A 26195-nucleotide genomic window follows, 5' to 3' on the forward strand; every position below is an offset into this window, starting at 1 on the left:
ATTTGCTAGTATATCGTGGGAAAAAAAAAAGAGAGGAGGGGGGGAAAAAACCCCCAGCAGCCCTGGACTATAATATATATCTATTTATTATATGTCTTTCGGTTAATTCCTGATCTGAGGAGCGCTGTTTTTCACTCCCATGCGAAAGTCACCAGCGGGTAGGGCCTGATTGCTACTTTTCATGCATAGTTTTAGACACAAGAGGGCATTGTGACGTCGCGCCCGGCGGCGCCCAGTCGCAGGCCGAGTCCGGCTGCCCCACGTGGGGGCCCCGAGCTCCCATTGGCCAGCGCTGGGCGAAGCTGCCACATTATTTTGTTACTTTTCAGTCCCTATTTGGAACTGCTCTCGCGGCAGTTCAGACCTCGTGCTCGTCCCACTCGCCTGTCTGTGTGTGGTATCCGCAGGTTCGGGGCACTTTTTTGGTGTGTGTGTGTGTGTGTGTGTGTGTGCGCGCGCGCGTGCGCGCGCTGGGTGTGTGTTGGGGGTGGGGGGGAGTGTTGGGGCGCGGAGAGGAGAGCCGGGCCGAGGCGAAGGAAGGAAGCCGCAGAGCTCCCGGGTCTCGAGCTGCGTCTCCCCTCCAGCGCTCTTCTGCCTGCGCGCTCCGAGTCGGCGGTGGCGGCACAGAGCGCTCCTCGCTGGGGACTCGGCGCTCGAACTGGGAGCAGCGAGGACACCCTTGCGGCGGCTTGTAGTGCCTACTGGAGTTAGGATGCCAGGGCGGTTGATTCCCACCCACTGAACCCGGAGTTTCCTCCTCGGCCCTGGGAAGGGCTTGCAGTGGCGGCGGCGGCGGCGGCAGTAGCAGACGGAACAGCAGGCTTTCCTCTCCGAGGGGGGGCGTCGAAGCGCCAGCGCCGGGCTCCCGCCCTCACCCTCCGGCGCTCCTGCGGCCCCAAGCCGCCACCTCGGTGCCTGCCTCCTTCCTCTTCTCGCCGAGAGCCGCCCCTGGGATCGGACCCGTGCGCCCCGGATGCTGGGGCTGCCCTGGCGCGCCCCCACTCCCGGCGCGACGCGCTGAGTGAACCGGAGGGCGCCCGCGCTTGCCCCAAGAGGGGCCCCCAGACTCGGGACCCCGCGCCGGACCCGCCGGGGAGACGACGATGTCCGCGCAGTCCCCGGCTCTGACGCGCTCCACGCAGCGGGGGGAAGGCGGCCGGCCGCAGCTCGCGGAGCCCTAGGTGCACAAAGCCCGCGCCCGCCGACGACTTTGCCGCCTGCTCCTCGGCTCTTTGTCTCCGCTTGGTGCGGGCGCCGGACTCTGGGATTTCGGTGCGAGATCGGGCTGGGGGGGCCGGGGGCGAGCTCTCGGTTTCCCGGCCGCCCCCCGCTCGGGTTTGGCTCCCCCCTCCCCCGCACCTCCCCGGCCCGGGCTCTCTGCGCTTCCACTCGCTCGGAATCACGACCCCTCCCTGCCATGTATCCGCAAGGCAGACATCCGGTGAGTAATTGCAACTCGGTTTATTTAAGCATCTATCATGGCAGGGTAAACGAGGCAGTTTATCTGGCACCTCCATTTTGCTTGTTGCTACCTTTATGGTATGTGTGCGTGTGTGTGTGTGTGTGTGTGCGCGCGCGCGCGCGCGCGCGCGCGCTCACACAAAGGATGGGGATGGGGGGGCGCCGTAGAGAGAGGAGGTTAATTCCGCCCTAATGGCGTGAGGGGCTCCCAGTGTTCCTGGGGAACTGTTTGTTTTCATGCTGTCTCCCGCCCCCTCACCTAAGTCTCCCAACTCATTCGTTGTGTCTCCTCTGTCCCCGTCTTACTTGGGAATAGGAGCCCCTTCGTAAAAGGGATAGGAGCCCCGCAGCCGAGAGGGAGAGATTAGGGCGCCCCCCTCCCCGTCGGGGACCGGAGAAACTTGTTGGGAAGGTTCTGGGCTTTGTGGGAGGCCCCTTTGGCAGAGGTGGGGGCGGGGGGAGGCCGGGGAAAGCCGCTGAGGGGCCTGGGCAGCTTGGAGCCGGGTCTGACGCCCCCGCCCCTCCCCTGTCTTGTCCTGGCCGGCTTCAGGCTCCCCATCAACCAGGGCAGCCAGGATTTAAATTCACGGTGGCTGAGTCTTGTGACAGGATCAAAGACGAATTCCAGTTCCTTCAAGCTCAATATCACAGGTAAGGCCTGTGGGGGCCGCCCCGGGGCTGGCAGGGCGGGGGCGTCCCCGCCGCGGCTCCTGCCACCACCCCTCGGGGACTGAGCGGGCTCTCGACCCCGGGGCGGCGGGGCAGCCCGGGCCTCCTCCTTTTGTTTCCCCTTTCCGAGCGCGGCGCCTTAACCCTTTGCTGCCAGCAGCCTCCCGGCTCCCCGTGACGCTCCCGGGGTGAGGGAAGTTGAGGGATCGGGGCGCTAGCCGGCTCGCTCCGGGTTCTGGGGGTTGCGAGGGGTCGCGAGCCAACGTCAGGGTCCCGGCCCCCACCCCACCCCACCCCGCGCCCGGGATAAGTTCATTCGCTCGGCCGCGGGAAGTTTCAAGTTGTTACACTCCTCCTCCCTGTGTCGGGGACCCATGTCCCCCTCCTCCCGAGGCTGCGGGATGAGGGGAGTACCCCCGGGGGTGGGTGTCAGGAAAGTGGCCAAGTGGCTCTGAGACGCCCTAGGGGTTGGGGTCCCAGAGGAGGCTGTGCAGGCCCCAGGCCTGAGCCGGCTCCTCCTGCCCTCGTAGCCTCAAAGTGGAGTACGACAAGCTGGCGAACGAGAAGACGGAGATGCAGCGCCATTATGTGATGGTGAGAGGCGGCTGGGACTCGGCCAGGGTGGCGTGGGCCTGGGGAGCCCTGCCCAGCCTCCGCGGGGCGGCCCCCGCAGCGGGTGTAGTCCCAGTGTGCCATCCGACCCTTTTTCACCAGCCTCTGTCAGCCCGGGCCACTTGGAGGAGGGTGGGTGAGAGGAGGGGCAGAAAGAGAAACCCAACCCCTCTCCTTGTACACTACCTTTGTGCGCCTTTGATTTGTGTTCTGAAGGTTTCCCTGAGGGCTGGTTGTCCTGTCTCGGGGTTGGATAAAAGTCGTTCTTAGAGACCTCCTGGGAGTGTGTAGAAACTTCTCTGCTCTGCAGCCCTGGGATTTAGCCAGAGTGGGACATAAGACCTCTCCCCTTCCCTCTCTCTCCCCAGGGGTTCCTGAGAGTGGAGGAGCCTTTTGCCTCCATGCTCACTCAGGGATCACCCCACTGAGAATCTCATGGACCCTGGGGCAGTGTGTAGATGTGTCCTCCCTTTTCCCAGTGTCTCTTCCAGCAAGTTTTAATCTTCTGATGGTGAGGAGGGCACTGGAGGTCCTTATGTGGGACTCCCTGCACTGCTGTCCACATAAGAGACCTTGGACACATTGCTAAAGAACTCTGATAGGGCAAGCGGCCCCAGTGTTCACACGATTGATTCCCTGTTGAACCCGAGCGTTGTATAAACAGGATATATGGCACAGGCAGGGCTGGCGGGAGGGAGGGCCCAACTCTTCTTACACATAGGGTATTATTGCACATAGGGCATTCTGTGAGATGAGAACAACACTCCTGAGTCCTTCATCTCTTCAGCCCCTTTGTAGCTGGCTTTGGGGTTTGACTTAAACTTTTTTAGCAAATGTATCCTAAAAGTACCATTTGGCCAAAGCCGATTCTGGAACACAGATTTTGGTGTTGTGAGTTAACGGCAGTTCTTTTTACTTTTAGTACTACGAGATGTCCTACGGTTTGAACATTGAGATGCACAAGCAGGTAAGTGCTTTAGGATATGTATCTAATTACAGATCCAGCTCTTGACAGGCGGGGTCTGAGGCTTGATTGAGTTCTCAGACATGTTGAGCTTTTAGCAATCCGAACTTGTGAAGTTTGTCCTGGTCTTGGATCTTGGTGGAGGGGTAAGGAGCAAAAGGAAAATTGTCCGTTCAGGATCCGCTTTACAAACTCCTGTAACCCAGAGGTGGCTGGCTGCTTTAATCTGTTTTAATGTAAAATTTACAAAAGGAAAGGCAGGAGGGTGTGTGTGTGTGTGTGTGTATGTGCATGCGTGTGTGTGTGTGCACATGTGCAAAAATGTGATGTTCTACCTTGATAAGATTAAACTTCAAGAGTCTTAAAAGTCAGGCTGAGCTGTCAAAATTTAAGGGAACAGGCTACCTACCGCTTAAAAATATAAATCCAGGATGAGTTACAGCCCAGTACCTTATGTATATGAGGCAACTTTCTCATCTCCATCGTAATGTAAAGGCTGCCTTGGTCATTCCCATTTTCCAGGGGGAAGCTGAGGGGTGAAGTAACAAGCCCAGGGGCAGCCTAGCCAGGACTTCTGAGATGGCCTGGTGTTGAGCTCAGCTTTGAAATCCTGAAGTCAAACCAGTTTAGCTGGTGTGTGATGGATATGTAAACTACCCTGTATTGTCACTCTTCTAATAACAGTATACCTCAAACCGGGCAAATACAAACACCTTTATCTCAGGGCATATCAGTAACTCTGTCCTGGGCACTGGGCAGGGCTGTGGGAGAGGCCTGTTTGTATATTTGTATTCCGAGGAGAGGCCGCCTATAGTTTGGCTTGGCCAGCGATTAGCGTTGACTTGGCATGGAGAAATGGCGCGGGCCGGTGGTTCTTTTTAACAATTGGTGTTCTTGAAATCTCAGAAGGCTGTTGACTCATTCTAGCCTTTGGTGACCGTGACTTGAATGGATTTTCTGCTCTAAATGAACAGTGGTTTACAAGGTTTAAATTTTGCTCTTTAAGGGGGCAGGACCCAGGGCAGGTGAGAAGGGCAGGTGACCTCTGGAATGCTTGTAGATTCCTGCCTGCCCGCTCCAGTGGTTTCACAGAGAGCCTTTGGAATCCAGGTTCCTTCCCCCTCCTGGAGGGAACCCCAGTGTTGGGTGAAGGGCAGCCAGAAAGGGGCCTGATTTTGTTGAGGAATGTGGGGAGGCAGTCAGGGATTAGCTTTTTAGGGAGACACGGGAAAAGGCTACCAGGCTTTTACTCCTTGACCCACAAGAATCATAAACAGACACCAGTTTGTAAGTAAAGATGTTTGCCCCCGGGAGTATGGGCTAGAGACTGCCTAACTTGAAGTGGAACTGGCTGGATCCGACTGGTCATTAAGAATGTGTGAAGTGAAATGGGGGTCCCAGGTGTTCGAGGACTTTGGGCTGTTATGCAAGATGCCACCTCCTCCCATTCTCCACCCCTCTTTTTTTGTCCTCAGTGCTTGGTATCTTGGGTGTGTTTAAAGAGGGTAATTGCACCCAGGTTTAAAATTTATAGCAGCCGTTCTTCTAAGAGCTTCGTAATTAAGGTGTAATATGTCGTTGCATGTTGAGGTCTGCATGGGTGGTGTTCCCTGTGTCTGTAAGTGGATGGTTCTTTGGCACAAAGAATCCACCTTGGCTATTGGAGCGAAGCTGCTCCTGGAGTCCTGGGCCACTCTGAACCCAGGAAGAGTTATTCACCTTCCTAGTGCATTCAGTGGTGGGGTTTACATAAGAAGCAGCTGTGTGCATCTGGGGCTTCTGGCCCGTTCCCAGACCCTGGGTTCTTAGGAGGAGAATGCCTGAGGTTTGGCGACATGATCTCATTTAATCCTCTGAGCTGCCAGAGGGAGATAGATGTCTTCTTTGCCCCCTTTTTATAGGCGAGGAAACCGAGGCTTTAGGGAAGCCAGGAGGGCAGAGGTGGGACTTAAACGTGGGCCTCTGGCTTCCAGACCGAGCACTTTACCCTATTTGCCACTCACCTTTGCCTTGGAGCCTCAGCTCCCACTTGCTTCCCAGCAGGACTGTCTGTGCTCTGAGCACAGTGCCTTTGCTGGGTTTACAGCAACCTCTGAGTTGGGTGAAATCGCCCTGTGGCTGTGTAGGAACAAAGAGGCAAGGAGGTGAAGAAACCCTGCACTAAGAAATGCAGTCCTGACCTCCTGGGGCTGGCCACCTCCCTAGGCTTGCGAGGGTTCTGCAGAAGAAAACAGGCCACTAATTGTAGTGTGGGTCTTGGGTGCATTTGGCGGATGGTGGTTAGGCCTGAGCAAACAAGTTTATCAGCTGACCTGTTTAGCGGTTGACTGGTGTTTTATCTGCACACACAATCAAGTGACTGGAGTGCTTGAATTATTCATGCAGTGTCCTGCCCTCTAGACTTGACTGTTCGTGTGATTACATCTGCCTGGAACAAACAGGCTGGATTCTTCATCTTGAAGCTCAGGGGTGGGGGTGGGGACTGTCTGTACTTTTATATAATAGATGATCTCCAGAGCTAGCACCTTGGGAAGGGTGGCAGCCCTCAGCCAGCTCACACACACATGCACACATACACACATGCGTGCACACACGTACCCCTCTTACCAACACCACCACATATTTTTTTCAAAAGCCCTTTGCTGGCTCAATGGGAAATGCCTGTTAGTTCGGAACCTCAGGTTCTGCCAGATGGGCCTGAGTATTGACAGAGGCAGCTGATGCGGTGCGTGCAGCCAGTCTTTATTTTACTGAGAGGTTACGCTTACTGTGGCTGGCTCCTCTCCTGGCCGTCACCCTCTGTGTTCTTTCTCCAAGCTGTCGAATGAATCCCAGAGAACACAGTCCATGGTTTCTCCTCCCCTTCTCGGTTTCCCTCCCTAATTGTGGCAAAGCAGAGATTACAGAATCATGGGCCTGGCCTGAGATTTCAAGAGGTCACCCACCTCCTCCAAGCCTCTGCTTCTAGGCAGGATGTCAAGGGTGATTCAGCAAGGCCAGGGAGGCGATGATGGCTGGCCAGCTCATCAGTTCCCATCTTGTTCCCACAGAGGCTGACACTCTCCAGTGTCAGCCACAAATCACAAAGCCAGTGTAGAAACAGGCGTTCCAGAGCGATTGTTAGTGCATAGGGTTTGAGGCACTGATGCTCTGAAAAGCTGTGTCAGGCTGCCTTTTCACCCCTTGCTGGTGATCACTGAGGTTTTGGAAGAGCACTGGAGGCCTATTGATTTGGGGAATGTGTCATGCCCCCACTTTCCCATCACCAAGCAGCCCTTCCTCTGACCTTCTGTTCTAACTGGGAGAGCCCTTTGGCTTCTGCTGCAAACCTTTCAAGGTCCAGATGAAGGAACTAAGGCCCAGGCAGGGGGAGCTGAGGTTTCCAGATCCATCCAGTCCAGTAAGTTACCAGAGAAGCTGCTGTTGCCACTTTTCCTCCCGACCCAGCTCTCTTAGCAAAACTCAAGAAATGGAGAGTGCTCGTGTATTAACTAATAGCACTCTGTGTCTTTAATTACCATTGCTGCTTTCTGCATTATTATCTCAGGAGGTTAAGGCTACAGACCTGGCGACACCAAAGTCCAAAGTCCCCCATTTCGGGTTGTATAACCGTATCAGCTGAATCGTCTCTGCCTGCCCAGGGTCCTCTTCTGAACTGCCAGCTATTTGCACAACTAATGATTCATTGCGCCTGGAAATAAACACAATGCATAACTAGCAATCCCGGAGATAAGGTTCACAGGTAGGGTAAGGTGATAGAACCTGTGAATCTTTCACCTGAGGATGGGTATGGCCATGGGGGTGGCCATGGACATGGCTGAAAAGGAAGATGGAACATTTTCATTTATTACTTCCCCTCTCTGGGCCCTCACACCCACATAAAAAGGGGCTTGGGCTGGAAGACCTTCAGACATACCATCTTGAAGTTCTGTGGCCACTGTAAAGGTGTGAGGAGCGAGAGGGGACTAGCAAGTGATGAAGTTACCAAAACCCTGCCCAGGAGTCGAGTCAGTCTGGGTAGGGAGAAGCTGGGACACTCAAATTGAAGGGGACGTATTTCTTCATACTAGGGCAGCCCTGTTTGTGTGGCATCTGAATTGGGCTAAGAAAAAATACCTTTGAGTATCATTTATTTTGGTCAGAATACCGGGATCCAGGAACCCCTCTAAAGCCTCAGTTTCCTTCTGACGTTTTTGGCTTGTTGCTCTTCTCCAGAGCTGTCTCTCCTCTCATTCTCTTCAGCAGTGGAGTAGGGTATCGGCCTCGCTCCACTTTGGGGTCCACCAAGTTGAAAGCTCCCTTCACCTTGTCCTGACCACCTAGGAAGAATCTGCCCCCTGGACCCTCAAGGCTGCCGTCCATTCCAGCCTTCTCTGGACCCTATTGCTTCTTGTTTATGGAGCTGTCAGAGTGAGGGTCTGTGTGCTTTCTGGCTCTTTTCCTTCTTATCCACACTATTATTGAAATGATCTGAGAGATGGGCACGTGGTCCCTACCGATCATGGGAACTGGTCCTGGGTGGGGACCTTATTGAAGACTCTTCATGAATCCTGCCGGACCAGGAGCTCCTGGTGGGCACAGAGCTCCTCTTTCTGTCTGTGGCTTCCTCCTTCCCCTCGTACAGGAAGGGCCAGTCTGTGTCAGAGATCCTTTTTTTCCTTTTTGTTGTTGAAGTCAGTCAAGGGATGGATTCCCTTTTTCTTCCTGTGTGGGGAAGATGTTTTTCATCTCGTTGGTACAAAATCCTGGGATACCAGGGAAAGGTGGCCCAGGCCAGACCTCAGTGCGGTGTCCCACTGATCCACATGCAGAAAGTCTCAGTGTCTGTGGGGAGCCCCTCTTTTGAGGTCTCCTGTGTGTGCTTTGCACATAATAGGTGCTCAGTAAACATTGCGTTTTCTTTGCTCAGGATTACTATCAGAGGGTGTCAGAAGGTGGAATTCCCATTCCCCCAGCCTTGTGAGTAGGAGAGGGGGAGTTGCTCTTGCGGGGCTTCCTCCTACTTCCTCCTCTGGCTCAGCATCCAGTTTCTTCATCAGTCAAATGAGGGGGTTGGACTGATTCCCAAAACGGGTATTAGGGGCCTGGGATGTGCTGGGTGTGGGCTGGGGCTGGTTTCACAGACACCCGTCCCTCCTCGGGGGGAGTCGGGCATCTAAATAAGTCATTGCAATGCAGTGAGGTAAGTGCTAACAGGGCCAGTGTCACGGGAGGAGCACCCGGGGACAGAGCTGCTCATTCTTCCTGGGAAAGGGGAGTCAGGTCAGAGAAGACTACACCGGCGAAGACTACACCGAAGGGCTGTCACCTGAGCCGAGTCTTAAAGCGAGGGCCGTGTTCGTTAGGCAGGCGTCCCCGGAGGCTCCTCTGGGGGTGGCAGCAGCCCTTGGAAACAGCGCTGTGTGTCCCGGAAGCCACAAGTCCACAAGTCTTGGGAACCGGCCGGGGGGAGGGGAGGAGGGACTCCACTTGGGGTGGGAGGCGAGGTGGTGACATGTTGCAGCGAAGTGATCTCCAAGGCCTCTCGGCGCTCACACTCGCTGCTCTGTGGCTCCTCCGTCCCCAGATGGCTCTCCAAGGCTGGCCCGCGTCCATCTGCTGGGCTGGGGGGTGGGGTGGGGGCCGCTCCCTGCAGTCTGTCTCCCTCCCCTGCTGGCTACCCCACCATCATCTGCTGGTTTGAACTTTATCCCCCAAAGTGGCATTGTCTTCTCACTCATATTGGTAATTCTGTAATGACTGGTTATGACCCGCCCCCTCCCCCATATTTAATTCTCATCAGCCCAGCTCTCCACTTTGCTATTAATGATAGCAAGCCAGCAAAATAGCTTTCAACATGCCATTGACAGTCTGGTTTAAGAGAGCACTTGAAGTAGTGCTAGACAGCTGAAAGCACCCATAATTGTGTACCAGAGTGAGAACTGCGCGCTCAAGGGCCTTGTTTTTATATGCTTAAAGGGACAATATCTTGTTTTCAACAAATGCTCTCTGAGACTCACAGCCAAGATGCGCTCTCTCCCCTTCTCTCTTTGCTTTTTTCCCTTGGCTTTTGTTTTTTTTCCTCTTGCCTTTCAAAAGAAATGTTCCCTCTCAAGTTGAGGCTAAGGAGAAACTTAGGGAAGGGGGGATTTCCTGTCGCCACAGAAGTAAGGTCTGGGTACCATCCACTGCAGGCAGCCTGTGGGGTATGCGGTGGTGCGGTGGGGGGAGGGGTGCCTCCCCTGAGGGTCTTCTGGAGGAGGTAACCGGGGGAGTTGCTGTTCTCCCCGGCAGTGATGTAGAGTTCTTCGGTGGGTAAGGATGTTGCCTGGTGAGCATGGGGGTAGAGAGGGGCAGGCTTCCAAAATGTCACCTTGTCACCGTGGATGAGCAGGCAGAGACCACCTGAGGGAGAAAGGGGTCAGCCTTTGAGGAGTCAGATTAGAACCCTCTAAGCCCTTAAAAGCAGATTTTAGGAGGCCCTTCTGTACAGAGGTCCCTCTGGAAATCATGAGGATGAGTAGGGCAGGGACCTGCCTTCTGCAGGGGACGTTCATCCCAGCTTCGGGGATTAACAGGGGGACCCATTGACTCAGCTCCAAAGATTCTGCCCAAGAACAAATACCTCCCTCCACTTCACCCCACGACATCATGACTTTTATGGTGCAATATCCTTTTGAGAAGGGGTTCCCTTCACTGCTGTAGCCAAAACCTTCCCTGACCCATTACAGGGTGAAGGAAGAACAAAGTTCCTAGCAGTGGGGCTGAGATGACCGGGGAGCCCTGTTGGGGTTGAGTCTGGCTGTGGCTGTGGCCTTGTCTCCTTAGAGGGGCCCCATTTTGTTCACCTGCCGTGCGAGGGACACAGGTGGGATCCTGGGGCAGCTGCCGCCACCTCTAGACACTGCCAAGAGAAAGCCTTTATCGAAGACAGAGTGAAAATTCTGATCTATAGTTAGAGACTATAATAATACAGGCTTTCACATTTGTGGAGCACTTGTTTGCAAAGCGGATAAGACATTTTTGTCTTAGAAACCTAAACTCACAGCCATTGTGGGTCCAGGACAAACACACCAGGAGGAAAGCGTCAGAGCGTGTCAGGAAAGGCCTGAGGTGTGAAGATGACCTGTATGCTCAGGGTGCCATCGGGCTGTGTTCCTAAACTGGGGCTGGGGTGGGAGGGGAGCGTGTGGAGCAGCAGTGAGCTGTGAGCGCTTCAAGGGACAAGACAACTTTGTATTCACAGAGGCTTCTGAGCCCATCATGGGTGCACAGTGTGTATTTTGTGGGGGACTCGGACTGTTGGGCTTCCATGGTGGCTCAGGCCAGGAAAAGAATCTGCCTTCAATGCAGGAGACCCTGTTTCGATCCCTGGGTTAGAAAGGTCCCCTGGAGGAGGAAATGGCAACCCACTCCAGTATTCTTGCCTGGGAAATCCTGTGGCTAGAGAATGGGCCTGGCGGGCTATAGGGTTTTCCTGGTAGCTCAGTTGGTAAAGAATCCGCCTGCAATACAGGAGACCCTGGTTCGATTCCTGGGTATGGAGTATCCCCTGGAGAAGGGAATGGCTACCCACTCTCATATTCTGGTCTGGGGAATTCCATCGACTGTGTAGTCCATGGGGTCGCAAATAGATGGACACGACAGCAACTTTCACTTGACGGGCTACAGTCCATGGGGTCGCAAAGGGTCAGGCATGACTTAGCGACTGAACACGCACAAGCATGCACAGACCAGGACTGTTACATTCCAGTTTTTTTTTGGAGGGGCTCGCTGACCCCGTGTAACATCACAGACCTTCTGGGAACATTGCAGGCTTTCTCAGGTTACTGAGAGAGGCCTGTGGCTGTGAAAGTCGTGATTGTAGAAAGAAATATGTCATAAACCTGTGTTTTAACGTGTCTTTAATAGGCTTAAGTGCTTCCCCTCCTCCTTTCACATGACAGGACAGTGTGAGAGGGGAAGAAAGGAGAGGGGTGAAGAACCAGATACTTGGGAAAGATGATAAAGCAGAGGTATGAGGGGATAAGGAATGGGGAAGAGCCAGGAAAGCATGCTGGATTTAGATTATAGGAGGACCTGAGCAGCAGGAAGCAAGAGTTAATGGCTTGGAGGTAACTTAGTCAATGATGCTTGTCATGCCTTAGCTATCTATATGGGCCTGGAGTTCCAAGTGCCGGGGCCTTATCTCATTGCCCTTTTAAATCCTTGATAACCATTGTTCACAGCTCTTCGACTTTTTTTTTTCTTTTAATTCCGAATGAGAGCTTCTTAGTTTGCACTGGAAGGCTGCGTCTTCCCTCAAACTCAAAAAGAGTTCTTTCCAACTCTTTGCAACAAGGGGCAGGGGAGGTGATTCTTCCTGCCTGGTCAGCTGGGGAGGCTTTCTTTGGTTTTAAACGCCTTCACCACCCACCCAGGTGAGGACGGTGTGACGAAGGGTTGGAGGAGGGGCCCCTATCCAGTCTCCCAGGGCTTCTTAAAGGAGAGCAGTTAACAGATCTGTTCTTCTCCTGGTTTGAAACTAAACATCCTGGCAGATGCTTTGGGAATCAGTGGTGATATCTGCTGGGGAGGAGCAAGGCAGTTTAGCGTAGACTGGGGAACCAGGACAGGAGTCCGTCCTCCAGCTGAGGTGGGGCAGAGTACAGGCTCTGTCAGACTTCCTGCCCAGGAAAACGTCGGGCAGACTCACGGGCCTGGGAGAAGCTGTGTGCGTGTGCTAAAGTCACTTCAGTCATGTCCAACTCTGTGTGGCCCTGTGGAGAAGCTGCAGGTGATACCAAATGGTCTAGAGTGAGGGGCTGAATGGTCTGGTGGGAAGACATACAGATGAGATGGGGCAGATGGAGGCGGTGAGCTGGCCAGGGCCTGATCGGTTAGTGGGTGCTTTAGCATCTCCTTAAACCCTTCCTCTGAGAAGAGACAGGGACTCTTCCTCAGAGCTCCATCACCCATGGAGAGTCTTGCTTGGCCTAAGAGCAGGAGTCCTAGGGCATGACTCTGGAGGGACTGAGGTCCAGGGACCCTGTCTCCCGGGGCCTCACACTTCATCCCAGGGAAACAGCTCTCTACGAAGCCAGCCAGAAATGAGGAGCATTAGAGCCCCAGAGAGGCACCTGCCCTTGCCAGGGTCCTCCCCCTGTTGGCTTGCCTCTGGCCGGGTCACCTGGGAAGTGTGTGTGGAGCTCAGTCTGCAGGAATTCCTTAAGGTAGTGGCGTGTGTGTGTGTGTGATCATCTCTCTTAACCTTTTTTTTTTTAATTTATTTATTTGTGCTGGGACTTAGTTGTGGCCTGTGGGATCTAGGTCCCTCACCAGAGATGGAACTGAGGCTCCCTGCATTGGAGCTTGGAGTCTTAGCCATTTTTTGGTTTCTCATCTCTTACCTGATTCCTACCCACCCTTCTCAAAGGACCACCTTTCCCTGGCTCTCCCTCTCTGTCCCTCTGACCACATCTCTTTCTCAGTCCTCTGGTTCTGCAGGAATATTGGGCATTTCCCAGGCCTCCAGGTGATGCGTCATTGATAAACCCTTTTTCACAAAGGTGCCAGTGGAATCAGAATTTCTTTATTAGAAGTCAGTTGGTTCTCAAAGGGGGGGATCCTGGGAAGTTAGGGGCAGAGGACCAGGATCTGGGAGCTGGCCTGACGTGGTGGCTAAGAGACAGGCTTTGGAGTGAGACAAACTTAGGTTTGAGTCCTCAATCAGGGTCTACTGGCTGTGCGACTTGGCGGCCCATTTGTCCTCTGTGAACTTGAATTTGTAACGGAGGTGATGAGGATGCCTGCCTACCTTTAGAGCAGTGTTGCCTGATAGAACTTTCTGCAGTCATGGAAATGTCTGTCTTATTATTCAGTATGGTGGCCACCAGCCCCATGGGGCTCTTGAGCCTTGGAATGTGTCTGCTGTGATCGAGGAACTGAGTTTCAAGTTGAACTTTAGTGAACATTCGCTAGCCATGTGTGGCTGGCGGCATCATATATGGGCCTGTGCATTTATAGTGTTTTGAGGATGATGTGAGATGATGTATATTGACTCCTTTGTGTGTGGGGAGATCTCACAAGGGCTTCTCAAAACAGGACAGTCCCCAAAGCTGCCGCTCAGAGAGCGAGGACCAGCTCCTTGGTGTTGCTGATGTTGTAAGACTTCCCAGAGCCCTTTCTCATTTGTGACTGGTTGGCTCCATCATGCCAGCCCTACTGTGTAGACACCTTAAGCCCCACCTCACAGTAGGAACACGGATGTTTCAAGAGTTTAAGTGGCTGGATTGCGGTCTCACGGTCGACCAAGGGCGGGTTCAGAAGTGAGAACTAGGCTTGTTTCATTTGGACCAATGATCTTTATCCAGAGGCCACATCAAGGTGTGGTCTTTTGTGGTCTGCCCACTGGCCCACCTCCAGACCCACCTGTGCGTCAGGGCTTCAGTTCCAGTGCTGGGAAGTCCTCAGAGATTTTAAGAATTCAGTGAAATGTAAGTGTCAGTGATGCGTAGACCAGGGTTTCTCACCCTGGCCATGCTGGCATTTGGGGGCCGGATAATTCTTTGTGGTGGGGTTGCCCTGGGGTGTTTAGCAGCATTGCTCTACCTCCTAATCAGTGGCACCACTTCAGTTGTGACACCCCAAAATGTCCCCGGGGGAGCCAAAGCTGCTCTGCTTGAGAACCCGTGAGGGAGGAGGAGGAAGTCTGGCTCTAGGGCCACTGCCTTGCTGTGTGACCTTGGGCAGCCAGGCCCTCTCTGGGCTTTGTTTTCTTCATCTATGAAATGAGACGGTGAATGTGCTGGTGGTTTGGGAGGAGGCCAGCCTGAGAGCGAGCCGATGATATAAACAAGTTCTTAAATACCTGATCTTGATTTTTAAGGCCTATGAAATGCCACCACTCCTGCCATCTTTGTCTGGGGAAGCGAGGCCCCTCTGACACTTTTAAACTAGGAAAAGGACGTGCTCTTGGGTTGTGAACTTGGTGGTGAGGGTAAAATGAGGCTGTTTCTGCCCACGGTCAGTCTGTTAAGGAATACTCTGACATCCTGCTTTCCCCTTCCTGCCCCCCAGGTTTCCCAGAGAGCCCCATCCTTAAAATTCCTAGCCAATAGCCAATGCTTCATTTGTAGCATGACCTTACAGGGAGACCCCCAAAATTTAACGAGCTGCCTCTGCAAGGGTAATGGGACTTTTACAGCCTGTTGAGGGGCAAAGGGAGATTTGCATAATGTTCCAAGGGGGATTAGGTGGCTGGGGGTTGCCATGGCAACCCCACAGGGATGAATTGAGAATTTTTCCTCCTGGCAGGAGTTGGCCAATGGAGTCTGGGAAGGTGGGGGAAGGAGGCTGGGGGTTATCTGAGGGGAGGGAGGGAGAGATGGGGAGGGGAGGGAGAGATGGGGAGGGGGGTTGGTGGGTTGGTCGTGCCTGGGATGAATGGACAGTGTTGGGAGAAGCTGTAATTTGAAAAGACTTTCCCTGTTCATCTACACAAGCAGGCTTTTTGAGGACCATTCCCTGGAGTGGGGGTGGGAGGCAGGCAGAGTTTAATGTGTTTTAGAAACCAAGAAATTAAAGTGAACAAATATTTAAAGATTATTGGATCTTGTTAACAGGAAGCCTGGTGGATGGAAACTGAGAGTCTGAAAAATGAAAGCCTTAGAGGCAGAGAGGGACTTGGCTCTCAGATTTCCAGGTCCCTCCCATGGAGTGGTGTCCACCCCCGTGTGTCTGTAGGTTTGGAGTTGAATGCTCTCCAGGACAGGGTACTCACTTGCATACAGCACTGAATTTGGTTTTGAGAGCACTGACTATTATCCTGAACCGAAATCTGCCTCATTTATGCAACGGATGATGAGGTCCTAGTGCAGGACACACCTGGGGCAGGCATGCAGGTCTCTGGACGTCGCATCGCCAGCTCTTTCCAGGGTTAGTGGCCTAGACACTAACTCTGTCCCTCCCACCCCCGCCACCCACCACCCCGCACCACTCCCTCACTTCCTCACTTAGCATCACCATTCCCAATTCCCTTCCTCCCTGGACTCTTGGCAGAAAATGTCTAAGGTTTCTGGTGAGCACAGAAAAGGAAGGTGAGACTCCTTTCAGCAGAGCACGTGGCAGGGTCACCTCACGCCAAGGCCCCCAGACTCCCTCGCCTTTCATCTGCCCTTGCCAGATGAGGGCTGCCATCCTTTCTCTGTGTGAAGGGCATGGGGGCCAGTGTCAGAGGCCAGCCCCCGGCAGCGTCCCTGCCCTCCCCCAGGAGACAGATCCTCAGGGTCATGCCAGGGCTGGGCCTTTTCTTGTTCCAAGCCCTCCCGGCATAAAGAATTCAGCAGGCTTCCTCGGAAACATAAATATTTAATAGCATTGTAGTTATATATAATTTGATCAATATGTCAGTGCTAAAAGGGCCTTTAAGGAGGCTCACCTATCATTGAGTGATCTGTGATGTAAACCTCCCCGGCCCCTCCAGGAGCAGGGGTCATTATCTCCCTGGCTGCTAAGTGGGTCATTTATTCACCCCCTTCTTAAAGATACCGTGGAACTGTTTTTTTGTTGAGCCTGTACATGGTAGGGATGGAGCGGGGCCTGGGAGCCCTGCCCTGGCTCTTGCTGGAGGCCTCATCCCTCCCTGGACTTCCTTCTCTCTGGTGATAAAACACCCACTTATTTTATTTCCGTGCTTTCTGAGTTTGGTCCGAGGAGAAACTGCCTGGCAAGGAATTTCATCTTGTAGTCCAATAATCGAGGGCCTATCAATTTAGAATTGCCTAGGAAATGCAATGGGATATTTTAAGGTAAAATTGCTCGGATGCATTGTTCTGGAATCTTCTAATATTTGATTGCTGGGTGACTGTGGCACTTGGCCGCTGGCGCTTCCGCTTCTGTGCAGCCTCCAACCTCTCCCTCTGCCCTTGTGATGTTACTTCAAGGTGAGATAGACTAACTTTTAACACTCCGGGACATATGTCAGAGAGCTAGGTAAAACCCAATTCAAATTCAAGAACCTCAGAGCAGACTGAAGTGGCCACCTCAGACGTACATGCTTCAAGAGGCCCAGCCACCAGGGTGTGACTTTTCAGAGGTCACATGGCTAGTCAGACAGGGAGCTGGTGAGAAAGCCAGCATTCCACATGGCTTGGAATATAACTCAGGGTCTCACGTAGGTATCTTTTCCTCAGTTCATCTTTCTCACACGCATCCACAAATGCATCTCCAGAATCACACAGCTCTTTCTAAGAGCCTGCATGGTTGTCCGGTGAAGAAGTCCGTGTTTTAGAAGCGAAAGCAGGGACCTAGGAGCGGCCCCTTGGCTGCCTCACAGGGAAGCAGTGGTTTCCTGCTGAATGAAACACCTTGAGCCCTTTCCTGGCTGGCTGCAGCTCCTTGTGAATCATGGAAAGAACCCAGACAGGAGCAGCTGGACACTCACAGATAGGATAGGACATCCCTGCTTTTGCCCGCTCTGTGACTGTTGTGGGCAGTTTGGCTGATGGACACACTCGAATGGTTCGCGTGCCATGAAGACTGGTCTGAGGACCAAGCCCCAGCCAGCCCCAGTCTCGCCCACACCACTCAGCATCCATCCACATTTCGAGGTCCATCCACATTTCAAGGTGGCTTGCCTCTTTGCTCGTCCTTTAAACTCATGCTCGGCTCTACTTTTCTGAGCTTTCTGGAGGAATCCCTGTGTCACAGAGCAACTTGGGAGCATTTAGTATTCTCAAACTCTAAACGATGGCTCTTGGATCTTATTATCGTCCCCCTGTTTTGCAGACAATAAAATTGAAGCCCAGATGAGGGAAGGGATTTGCCCAAAGCCCTGCAGGTCATTTCTGTGTGGCTCAGGGTTCAGAACTCTAAAGCAGTCAGGTTCCTCTCTCTCCTTGTTTGTATTTGGCTGAGGTTAGAATGAAGTCTGCATTTTCTAGACCTGATCAGTACCTGGCAGTTTAAATACCAGAGAGAGAGTCTCAGGGAAGTGGCTGTCAGCTGTTTCTTGAGCAGGCATTTAAATTAAAAGAAAAGCCAAAGACTGGCTAAAGGCTGCAGGCCAGGAGCAAGAGGCTGCTGAGGGTGTGGGACAAGGGCAGGTTCCATCTCCCTTAAGTGTCCTGGGTCAAAGGTCAGAAGGATGGGAACTACAGCAAATGTGAGTGGCCGGCTGTGACTGGAGCAGTGTACTTTGAGAAAGCCCTCTGTTTATAGCAGGATGCTCCGAGATCCTGCTACAGTGAGGAGATGATTGCGTGAATGGGAGTTCCTAAGGCACACTGAGCAGGCAGCTCTTGGGGAAATTACACTCGCCCCCTACTATCCTGTGTTCCGACATTTATTTGCTTAACAGTCTCGATGGAGACATGGGGCAGATGTTCCTCCCGCAGCCAGAGCCAGTTGGGAGCGCAGACTCCGGATTTCGCAGGATCTCTGTGCACGCCTCTCTGTGTTGAGTAGATTAGTTCCTTCTGAGGAATGATGTTTTTCCACCAGCAAAGCTGCCTTCTTTGAACCACACTTAAAAAGAAACTTTCAAAGGCAGCACCAGGCTCCCCAAACACCTTTTTCCAAAGGAAGCCATCCTCCGGCTGCCTGGCACTCGCCTCCTCCCAGGTTCCCCTCCAAGGCTCTGACTCGAAGGCAGAGGCTTTGCTGAGGCCGCGATGGAGGGAAGGGTGGAGGTCCACCCCGCGAGCCCCAGCTGCCATGTTGATAACGGGATGCCTGGCATTGCCAGAAGGACTTTTCCAACGTAGGCTCTAGTTCCAGTTTGTGATTTGTGACCTGTCCTGACTGTTAAAGCCACACGTCTTGATTCTTTTTTTCTTCCCTTTCTTGGAACTGAATGTTTAGAGCTTGTTTGAATTGGATCAAATGCTGTTTTAACAGCTGTTCTAATCGGAAATGCTGTCAATTATTAACCCTGACAGTAGTTTTTCTTTCAAAAATGCTTCTCTGAGCTCTCTCAAAATGTCGAAATTTGGCTTCTTGGTAGGAAGTCGTTTAGTGAAGTTGCTTAATTGCCAGGCGTCAGTTTCTCCATCTGAAAACTGGAGATTTATAGGAAGTGCCTTTCCTATAGGGTTCCTGTGAGCTCACACGTGTAAAATGCTCAGAACAGCTGGATCTGTGGATGTTAGCCATTATTATTATTGTTGTTAAGAGTGGTTCTGTCAGGCCAACTTTCTATTTGCAGAGCTTCCCGTCCTCAGTTACCACCCTCAAAAAAATAAACATTAAAGAATTAAAGTCATTTAGGGAACAATTTTCCTGTTCATTCTCTGGCCCTCTGCTGTATGCTGAACTCAGGTTTGGATTGGTCTGTGTGGTTAGTTGCCCCGTCGTGTCTGACTCTTTGCAACCCCGTGGATTGTAGCTGCCAGGCTCCTCTGTCCATGGGATTTCCCAGGCAAGAAGACTGCAGTGGGTTGCCATTTCCTTCTCCTGGGGATCTTCCCAACCAAGAAATGGAACCCACTTCTCCCTTGTCTCCTGCATTGCAGGAGGATTCTTTACCACCGAGCCATGGGTTTAGAGATGACCAAGGCTCAATTCCTGCTTCCATGTGGTGGGGAGACCAGGAGGGCAGTGCTGCCCATGGCAGGGGACAGTCCCAGCTGGGAGGGATGGGGTTTGCATACTTTCTCCACCCCCACTTCCCCCCAGAAAGAAATCCCCAGACCCAAGAACAGGGACCAAGGGTGACACCACCTCCCTCCCCTACCCCTCAACCCTATGTAGTCCTGACCCATGATGGACCAGAGTCCTTACTGCCTCTCAGAGAAGCTGGTCTTCATTGAGTCTGGGCCCCAGGAGAGAGCCTGAAGGTTGATATCCCAAGCCTCTGGAATATTCTGTATCTTGTTCTGCTGACTCTTGGTTGACTTGTGGGGTTGGGAGGCAAGAACTGTTCCCCGTGGTGGAAAGGAGAGATGAGAGGGGACTTGCTCTGAGCGACCCAGCCGTGGTCATCTTGTAGCCTGGATGCCAAGCCTGGAACCAGTTGGAGCTCCATGAATCCCAGCAGGTTGTTCCTCATAACCAGAGGATGCTGGGCTTTGGACCAGGCCCTGCAGGGGAAGATTCCACCTGGAGGCAGCCTATGGCCACACGTTTGCTAAAAGATGCGGGGAAGGGGAAGGCTGGTTGGCTACTTCTTATTTTGTCCCTTCACCTAACAAAATCTTGACACTTGACCTGTTTGCTAGAGGAAGTAAGCAAAAGCTAGGACTCCTTTATGGGCTTCCGAGGTGGCGATAGTGTAAAGCACCTGCCTGCTGATGCAGGAGATGGAGGAGACCTAGGTTCAGTCCCTGGGTCGGGGAAGATCCCCTGGGGGGAAGGCATGGCAACCCACTCCAGTATTCTTGCCTGGAGAATCCAATGGACAGAGAGGAGCCTGGTGGGCTTCAATCCAAAGTGTCACAAAGAGCCAGGCACGACTAAAGTGACTTAGCATGCACACACAGGACTCCTTGATAACCACCCACCTTAAAGATGGTAAGACCTATAGTTACTGAGTGGGCCAAAGTGACAGGGAAGGTTCAGAGCCTGCCGCCTGCCTTCCTGGCTGAGAAGCGGGCAACAGCTAGGGACCCGCTGGGTGCCTTGTGACTGGTCTGGCTTGACCACTGCTTGAGCTGCTGCCCGCTCCATCTCCCGGTTGTAGGTCAGCACTTTGTCCACCACTGTCCCTCTCCCTAATGCTGCCCACACTGAGGCAGGCCCACATCCCCAGCCAGGGGACACTGTAATATGAAGTCTTGAAACACATATGCAGGGAAACCAGTGAGATTCTTTTGTCTCTAGATTTTACTGGGCATCTATCATGTACCAGTCTCTGCTATGCCAGTCATTTGAGGTAAGAGACATTGGACCAGTGAGCTCCCTAAGCTCATTGGTAAGGATGATTTATTTTGTTTATTTCTCTTTGCTTTGTGTTTTAAATAAAACTTTCTAGTCTTATTTGGCGCATAAACATGTGACAGGTGAGTGATTATGTTGTTCTCTACAGGTTTGGACTGAGCTGATTGTTTCTAGAATTCCTGATGTATACAATTCTGACTGTTATATTTCATCTCCCTTTCCCACTATCAATCAATGTGGGAGAAGAAAAAGTGAAAAGAAATGAGAAGGGGCCCTGTTTTGGACTAGAACTCTTTCCACTTACCTAGATTAATAATTTATATAATAGTTAGTAATCGTCCCAGGAGCCTTATAAGTATGAATGATGGGCATCTAGTGGGCAGAGGCCAGGGCTGCTGCTAAAAACTCTACAGTGCCCGGAACAGCCCCACCCAACAGAGTTTTCTCTGGCCCCAAATGTGCGTAGCGTGGCGTCTCAGGTGGCTCAGTGGTGAAGAATCCACCTGCAATGCAGGAGACTCAGGCTCGATCCCTGGGTCGAGAAGATACCCTGGAGGAGGAAATGGCAACCCACTCCAGTATTCTTGCCTGGGAAATCCTGTGAACAAGAGGAGCCTGGCAGGCTGTCGTCCATGGGGTCACAAAGAGCCAGACACGACTGAGCACATATGTGGCTAGCACGGATGCTGTGGCAAACCCTCCTGTACAGTGTCCTTGCTGAAGTAAACCCCAAAAGTACAGATATGGCTGTGGTCCCTCCCTTGGAACTCAGCCAAGGATGCGTTTGGAAATGGGACCATTATTGGCACTGGTTGGTCCAGGATATGAGGGACAGTCTTTCGCACCAAAGACTTGCTTTACCCCCAGTGCCCAGTCTAGAGTGTTCCGGGAGAGAGCTGTGATCTGCGATCCCCACCCAGGAGCCCCTGCTGCTCTGGACAAGGGGGGTCTGTGTTGGAACCTGCACTGCAGCCAGCAGCCCCGGGATGTGGGGCCACAAAAGCCCACAGATTCCTAGCCTGAGACCCGTCTCTTCACCAGCCAGAGGCATCTTCATCAGTGGCTGGGGACGGGTTGTGGTGGGGGGTGGGGGTAGTAGGAGCGCTGGCCCCACCAATTCTCCTTAGGGCCCGGGTCTGCTTGTAAGCCTTCAGACAGCTTTGCTTTTCCTTTAAATGCACAAGCATTTCTCATCCGGAGTCATTTGACATGCAGATGATCACAGATTTTTAAAGGCTGTTGTCATGGTTTTGTCTCTCAAAGATTGCTATGTGCTCATGAGAGCTCTGAAGCCAGCTCTGGGACCTCAGTCCCGGCAGCCTTGGGATTCAGAATGGGATAAGAGACGCGATTCTGAGACTTGTCTGTCAGTGGTCCTCAGCCTTCCTGTCTGGACTGTTAACCATTTAGCCCCACTCTTTTTTCTTTTTTTTTAAACCATTCTTCATTTGACATGGCTCACATAGATGGATGGCAAAAACAGTTGATTTTTTCTTTCTTCTTTTTAATTTTTTTAATACTTATTTATTTGGCTGTGATTTATTTGGATGTTAATTGCAACATGCAGGATCCTCAGTCTTCATTGCAGCATGTGGGGTCTAGTTCCCTGACCAGAGGCTGAACTCGGGCCCCTTGTATTTTGAGCGCAGTCTTAGCCACTGGACCACCAGGGAAGCCCCCAGTTGATGTTTTTCGGAATGTGATCTTTTCTGGAGCGTTAGGGGTAGGGCAGAGAATTGATCTGCCTTTCTGTGATCAGCTTAGATGAAGGGCTAGGGTTCCGATAGTTACGTCCTGAGCAGCATCTTAGAGAAGGCAAGGCTTGATCTCTCCAGAAGGAAGCATCGATGGTGGGATTTCCGGCTGGACAGCACTAGAAGGGCGAGGGATTGGTCTGTGGGGGGAGAGGCAGCAGTGGGAAGTGGGAGTGAGGGAAACCCTCTCAGCTGCACATCACTGGGCATGAGGCTAGCCCCAGGGAGCACTTGGCACATGCATCCGGGGGTCTTCCACCACCTCCTGATGTGTCTGGGCGTCTGAGAGTCTGAATTGCAGTTGCCCGTGGGGCCACTGGGCAAAGCAGTTCCTTCTCACCGCGCTGCGTTTGCTCTTATGAAAGGTTTCGCCGCAGTGGGTGGTATGGGGGTTGTTCTTGTTTAGCTTTGCATTGTTTTGGTTAGGGCTTCCATTCCAGAGGAGGTGAACTGTATACTCTGAACCAAACACGGAGACCACCTCTGATAGGAAATTGGAGCTCCTGGAAATTGGGTTGGTTGGAGGGAGTGGGAAGGAATTGCTTCACGCTGTGGAGTCAGCGAGGCCTCCTGGCAGGAGGTCCATAGAGGGTGGAAGGATGGAGCCTGTCGAGGGCCTGTGGTTTGGCGGGGGGTTGCCCTTCCACAGTCTGACATTTCGGCAACTTGATTTATTTGCCTGAGCCTCACTCAGTCTCTTTCCCTTTGCAGACAGAGATTGCGAAGAGGCTGAACACGATTTTAGCACAGATCATGCCTTTCCTGTCACAAGAGGTAAGACCTTCTTTTGCTTTGTCTTCTGTGCCTTGCCAGAGCGGCCCCTGTCCATCCATTCACGTGGACAGAAGTTGACAGCCTGGGGCTTTACAACCTTCTCTTGCATATCAGAGGGGCCGTTTGCTCCTTCTTCCGGTGGAAGCTGTTCCCTGCTTCTCCTGAGCCCCAAGAGGAGGGTCCCGGCCTGTGACGGAGCCACAATGGGCAGTGGGTACCTCTGCCTCTTCCCGTTCCCACCCTTCAGCCCGTCCAAGCCAGCATTCCCAGCCTCAGCTTCCCCATGCCCCAGCATGCACGCCTGGAGACATCTAAGAGCAAGGAAGCCTGTCCAGTCAGTGCCAGGAGCCAGACCCTCTGGGGGGAACCACTTACCCAAAGGTTCTGACTCATCAGGGACAACCGAGTCAGTCATGTCATCTTTAAGCATTCTTTACAGGAGACTCCCCACCGGCCCCCACCTGAGACAGGGCTGGACTGGAGGGCAGTAGGAGAAAACCCTCTCCAAGGAGGCCCCTTGGTGCAGGGCAGATGGGTGGGCTGCCCGAGAGGGGCCCGTAGAGCTTACTGCAGCTCGGACAGGGCTGCCCTCCAGGCCCCCTCCACCTGCACTCCCTCCTGGATGCTAGGTGTCTTGAACGAGAGTACTGACCCTTACCTGATTGAATTCCTGTAAAAGCAGGATGTAAGTGATGCCCTCGGGTCTCACAGCCCACTAGGGGAGACAACTGCCTTATGAAGCCAGTCAACCCCAAGGCTGAAGGGAATGAATGCTCTAAAAAAGATTTAAAAAAAAAAAGACTTAATTTTTTATAGTGCTTTGAGGTTCATAGCAAAGCTGAGTGGACGGTACAGAGCTGTCCCCTAGCCTCCCCACCATCAGCAACCCACCCTGGAGTAACCGATGACCCTGCCTCACACGCCATCAGCATCCCAGCATCTCAGCGTCATCACCCGAGTCCATAGCTTAGATCAGGGTTCATCGTGCCATGTTTGCTCCCTATTTAGACACGTGCTTTTTTGGTTTGTTTTCTGTTTAGATAGATACAGGTTGAGTATAGATACATGTACTTTTCTTCTGAACCCTTCGAATGTAGTTGCAAACATCCTGACAACTCACAGCATTCTCCGTTCTCAGGCTGCCTCTCCTAAAAACAGGACACCTTCCTGTTGTATGGACAACAACACTGTCGCTGCATTTAGAAGGGGAATAACCATGCAGCAGCATCGTCTGATGTCCAGCTCTTTCTCAGAGGCCTCAAATAAAGATTTTTTTTTCCTGTGGTAGAGGGCGATAGTTGACAAATAGCCATCTTTTGGCTCGTTTATATTAACTTAAAATTATGGGACGTTTTCATTCCAGAAGTAATACATGCTCATTGAAAAGGGTTTAAAGGGTTCCCCGTCCCCCAAGTCCTGTTTTGGTTCGTGGCCCTGGCCTGCCTCCTGTTAGGACTGTGACCCTGCCCGTCGCGTGTGGTCCCCGCACCCCCTGCCTCCTCGGGCAGGGAAGCCGCCACCTCTAACCCAGACCTTGTTCCTCCAGCACCAGCAGCAGGTGGCGCAGGCGGTGGAGCGAGCCAAGCAGGTCACCATGACAGAGCTGAACGCCATCATTGGGGTACGTGGACTCCCCAGTCTGCCTCTCACCGTGTGTATAGCCCTTTTATTCCTCCCATTTACCATAACCAGAGACAGACCCTGACCTCAGCTGGCCCCAAAGAGTGGCGGCCCCAGGGCTCCAGTGCCCCCAGTGTCTCACGGGCTTGGACCCACCTAGCTATCTTCCGCAGTGGCTCCCCAGTTGCCTCCCAGTCCCCAGATTAAAGGGGTATCTGACCCAGCCCTAATCCACCTCTAAATTCATCAGCCCCATCCTACCCTGGCTTTTGGCATCTCCAACAGAGAAGGGGTGGGCTCTGGGATCACCTTGGAGGCCAGCCTGATTTCTCCCACCTCCCTGGGGGCCTGCCCCTTCCCTGGCAAAGATCCGCCCTTCTTTGGCCTCCTGAGGTCAGAACTGTCTCTGCTGTTCTGTGCTGTGAAGCGCGCTGTGGCACTCGGGTCTGGGCCTTGCTGTCCCGTGCGCTGAGCTGCCTGGCTGAGCACCCATCATGGACCTGTGTGAAGTCCAGCCAGGACCCCTGGCCAGGTCTTCCTGACTGAGTGTGGATCCCCAAAGGAACTTCTGAACAATATACATTCCAGGGCACCCCCCTCAGAATTCTTTTCCATCAGTCTGGGGTGGGACTGGGAATCTGTGTTTTTCCAGATCATTCTGAAACATAGTCTGGCTTGGGAAGCAGTAGACAGGTTGGCTAGTGTCTCTCTAGCCCTTTGATTGGTCTTCACTCCTCTTCTTGTCCTTAAGTACAGTCATTATTTCAAGGTGGAATTAAAGGTGCAGAATGTTCTGGCTTGGTGGGATGAATAATGTCACTGGGCTCTTGATTCTGGGGAGAAACCTGGGGCCCTCTGTTCTAGTTCCACTTTTTTCCCATGTGACCTCAGGCAGATCCCGTCTTTTCCTCGCACCCTAGTTTCTGCATCTGTTACAGGAGAGGGGTGGACCAGCTCATCTCTTTGGGCCAGGACTGCTGGGAGGGCAGGGTTGGAGTGACAGAGTGATGCTGGTGGATCCTCACCCTTCATCATGTCAGTGGCACCCATGATGGTTATGGGCTTCCATCCTTCTGGTCTGAGTTGCCTGCGGGGGGCTGGGCAGGGGAGCGTTAGCCTGGTCTGAATCCTGGGAGTGGTGGGGGAGGGGCAGACCCTCACCTGCTGTGCAGGAGGAGCAGAGAGGAGGCCGGGAAGGAGAACATGAGTGGGTGGTTACTGCTTCTAGTTGGTGATCTGGGAGGCAGAGCCCCCCGCAGGGAAACCATATTGTACAGTTTGAGATCTCCTCGGAGACCACCCAGCCCAGGGTCCTGCAGCCTCTAGGCTCATGAACTTTGGGGCCAGGTGCTTTGTACGGGAGGGTGTTCAGCAGCAGCCCTGGTCCCCACCCACTGGGTGCCGGTGACCTCCACACACAGTTGTGACACCCCACAATGTCTCCAGACATTGCAAAATGTCCTGGTGAGGGGCCGGGGGCAGTGCATGAAAGCGCCCGAGGTGGAGAG

General features: G+C 53.0%; 1 protein-coding gene across 14 annotated transcripts in view; it reads left to right on the plus strand.

The window, feature by feature from the left end:
* The first annotated feature begins 338 nt into the window (after positions 1–338).
* The window catches only part of TLE3 (TLE family member 3, transcriptional corepressor), a 48343-nt gene continuing 22486 nt past the window's right edge, over positions 339–26195 (plus strand). For 4 of the 14 annotated variants that reach the window (XM_006071029.4, XM_006071031.4, XM_025296235.3 and 1 more), the window contains exons 1-6: positions 342–1441; positions 2012–2112; positions 2661–2724; positions 3665–3709; positions 23005–23067; positions 24614–24688. In XM_006071029.4, the coding sequence (XP_006071091.1) occupies positions 1418–1441; positions 2012–2112; positions 2661–2724; positions 3665–3709; positions 23005–23067; positions 24614–24688 (372 nt within the window). In that variant the 5' untranslated portion in view covers positions 342–1417. Of the gene's footprint in view, positions 1442–2005; positions 2113–2660; positions 2725–3664; positions 3710–23004; positions 23068–24613; positions 24719–26195 lie in introns of those variants that run through there. The other 10 variants (XM_025296227.3, XM_025296228.3, XM_025296230.3 and 7 more) reach the window with 6 other exon arrangements.

Source organism: Bubalus bubalis, chromosome 11 (assembly GCF_019923935.1).
Source record: "Bubalus bubalis isolate 160015118507 breed Murrah chromosome 11, NDDB_SH_1, whole genome shotgun sequence".
Lineage (NCBI taxonomy): Eukaryota > Metazoa > Chordata > Mammalia > Artiodactyla > Bovidae > Bubalus > Bubalus bubalis.